The following is a 1,845-nucleotide window of genomic DNA, read 5'->3' as shown; positions in this document are numbered from 1 at the left end:
GGGTTGTTATGGTATGGTACTAAAGGAAATGGACAGGGGTGGGGGGACAATTGTATGGTATGAGTATGAGAGGAGATCGAGGATAAAAATGAAAGTATGGTATGAGTTCAACATCCCTTACAACCTAACTCTGCACTGTAGTTCAGCATGATACTAACATCTGGCCTAATGACATACCTCACATAACATCAAATAGAGAAGAACAACAAAGAGAAAAGGTTGTTTGAATATAGAAACAAAATATGAAAGAGAACAATAATAAATAAAAGGCAGAGTTGGTTTACAAAAACAAAAAAAGAGCGAGAAATTATGATGTTTAAGATATCAAAAACAGCCACGCTACCTTCTTCTTTTTCCTGGTATCCACTACACCGTGCACAGCGTAGGTCTTTGTGACAACTTCAGGTTTGTGGTGAGCTTCTCCCTCGTGATATTCCACCAGCACCAGACCAGAGTGGATGGCGTCAGCAATCTGGAGCTTCTCCCCATGCTCAGTTCTGTGGGCACAAGGCATTTGGTTTTGATTTTGATTTTTTTTTTAAATTAACGTTTAAACACACATAGGCTATTTAGAAATTGAGATGAGGTAAACCCTTTTAAAAAAAAAAAAAGACTAAAATGCTTTTTAAAAATAAACGTTTAATACTATTCTTTAAACACACAAAGGCTATTTAGAAGTTGAGACAAAACCCTATTTTCTTTTTTTTTAAATAAAAGATTATAACACTATTTTAAAATAAATGCTTAGTAGGCCTACTATTCTTTAAACTCATATGGGCTATAAGAAGAAGTTGAGACAAGGGCCTATTTTATTTTATTTTTAATTTAAGACAAAAAACTTTTTTAACGTACTTAGGATATTTCAGAGTTTAATAGTTTAAGACCAGATATCAGTCTTTTCCTCAATCTTTTTTTTTTTTTATATTCTTTTTATAAATTTAATGCTGTGAAGGTTAGATGGGGTGAACAGATCCTTTCTTTATGCCAATCCACACATCTGAATTTTGAGTCTTGACAAGGATTGTGAGGATCTTCATTTCATATTTGTGAACATCACAGAGACCAATGAACAGTTCTCGATTTTCTCAGAAAAACACTTGTAAAAAATTTTCTTAAGTTTATGTTTGTAGTTGTACAAGAGGGTATATCATCTCAATGTTCCAATAACAATCAAATTTTCGTGCATTAGACATGGCTTAGTAGCGTAAAGATAAGTGTAGCAGCTCACATTAAAGAAGCACACCAACTGTGAAGTAATGGGATGCAACTCATACAAGTGTCCACATGTCGGACCATAGGGTAACAACATCAATGATGACACCACTACCAAAACAACAGCAATAACAGTGACAGGGCAAACAGCAATTGCAGCAATATACATTTTTGAAGTAAATTCAATGTTAAATCATGTCAGTACTTTCAGACACTTTGTGAAATTGAAACAAATCCATAGTGAAAGTAAAATATCTAAACGTTGTGTTAGCAACAACAAGGACAAACAACCCTAAAAATAACAAATTGACAACAGCAGCATGTCAACAATAACAACACCACCAACAATATGAAAAAATTTCTACAGTTATTTTCTGATTGGTTTCACCTACCTGTAGGTGGAGCTGTGGAGATCCAGAATATTCCTCTCTGCTGCCTGAGTAACGGTCAACTTCTCGTCTGATGTTGGGTCAAGGACACCTGTGATTGTGTAGGGTCGTGACTCCTGGGGAACACAGAAACATTGAATTAACAACAATTATTATTATGATAACAATTTAATCATACTAATTATAGAAGAAGAAGAAGAAGAAGAAGAAGAAAAAGAAGAAGAAGAAGAAGAAGAAGGAGGAG

At 34.5% G+C, this 1,845-nt stretch overlaps 1 protein-coding gene across 1 annotated transcript in view; it reads right to left on the bottom strand.

Annotated features, from left to right (window-relative positions):
- Positions 1-1,845, bottom strand: part of LOC101854908 — a gene marked incomplete in the record, with an annotated part of 92,697 nt that overhangs the window by 2,956 nt on the left and 87,896 nt on the right. The window contains 2 exon segments of the mRNA XM_013089202.2: positions 344-497; positions 1,605-1,717. Of these exon segments, the coding sequence (XP_012944656.1) occupies positions 344-497; positions 1,605-1,717 (267 nt within the window).

This window comes from Aplysia californica, unplaced genomic scaffold, assembly GCF_000002075.1.
Source record: "Aplysia californica isolate F4 #8 unplaced genomic scaffold, AplCal3.0 scaffold00894, whole genome shotgun sequence".
NCBI lineage: Eukaryota > Metazoa > Mollusca > Gastropoda > Aplysiida > Aplysiidae > Aplysia > Aplysia californica.
The sequence above is the reverse complement of the archived record's forward strand: the minus strand, read 5'-3'. Positions and strand labels throughout refer to the sequence as shown.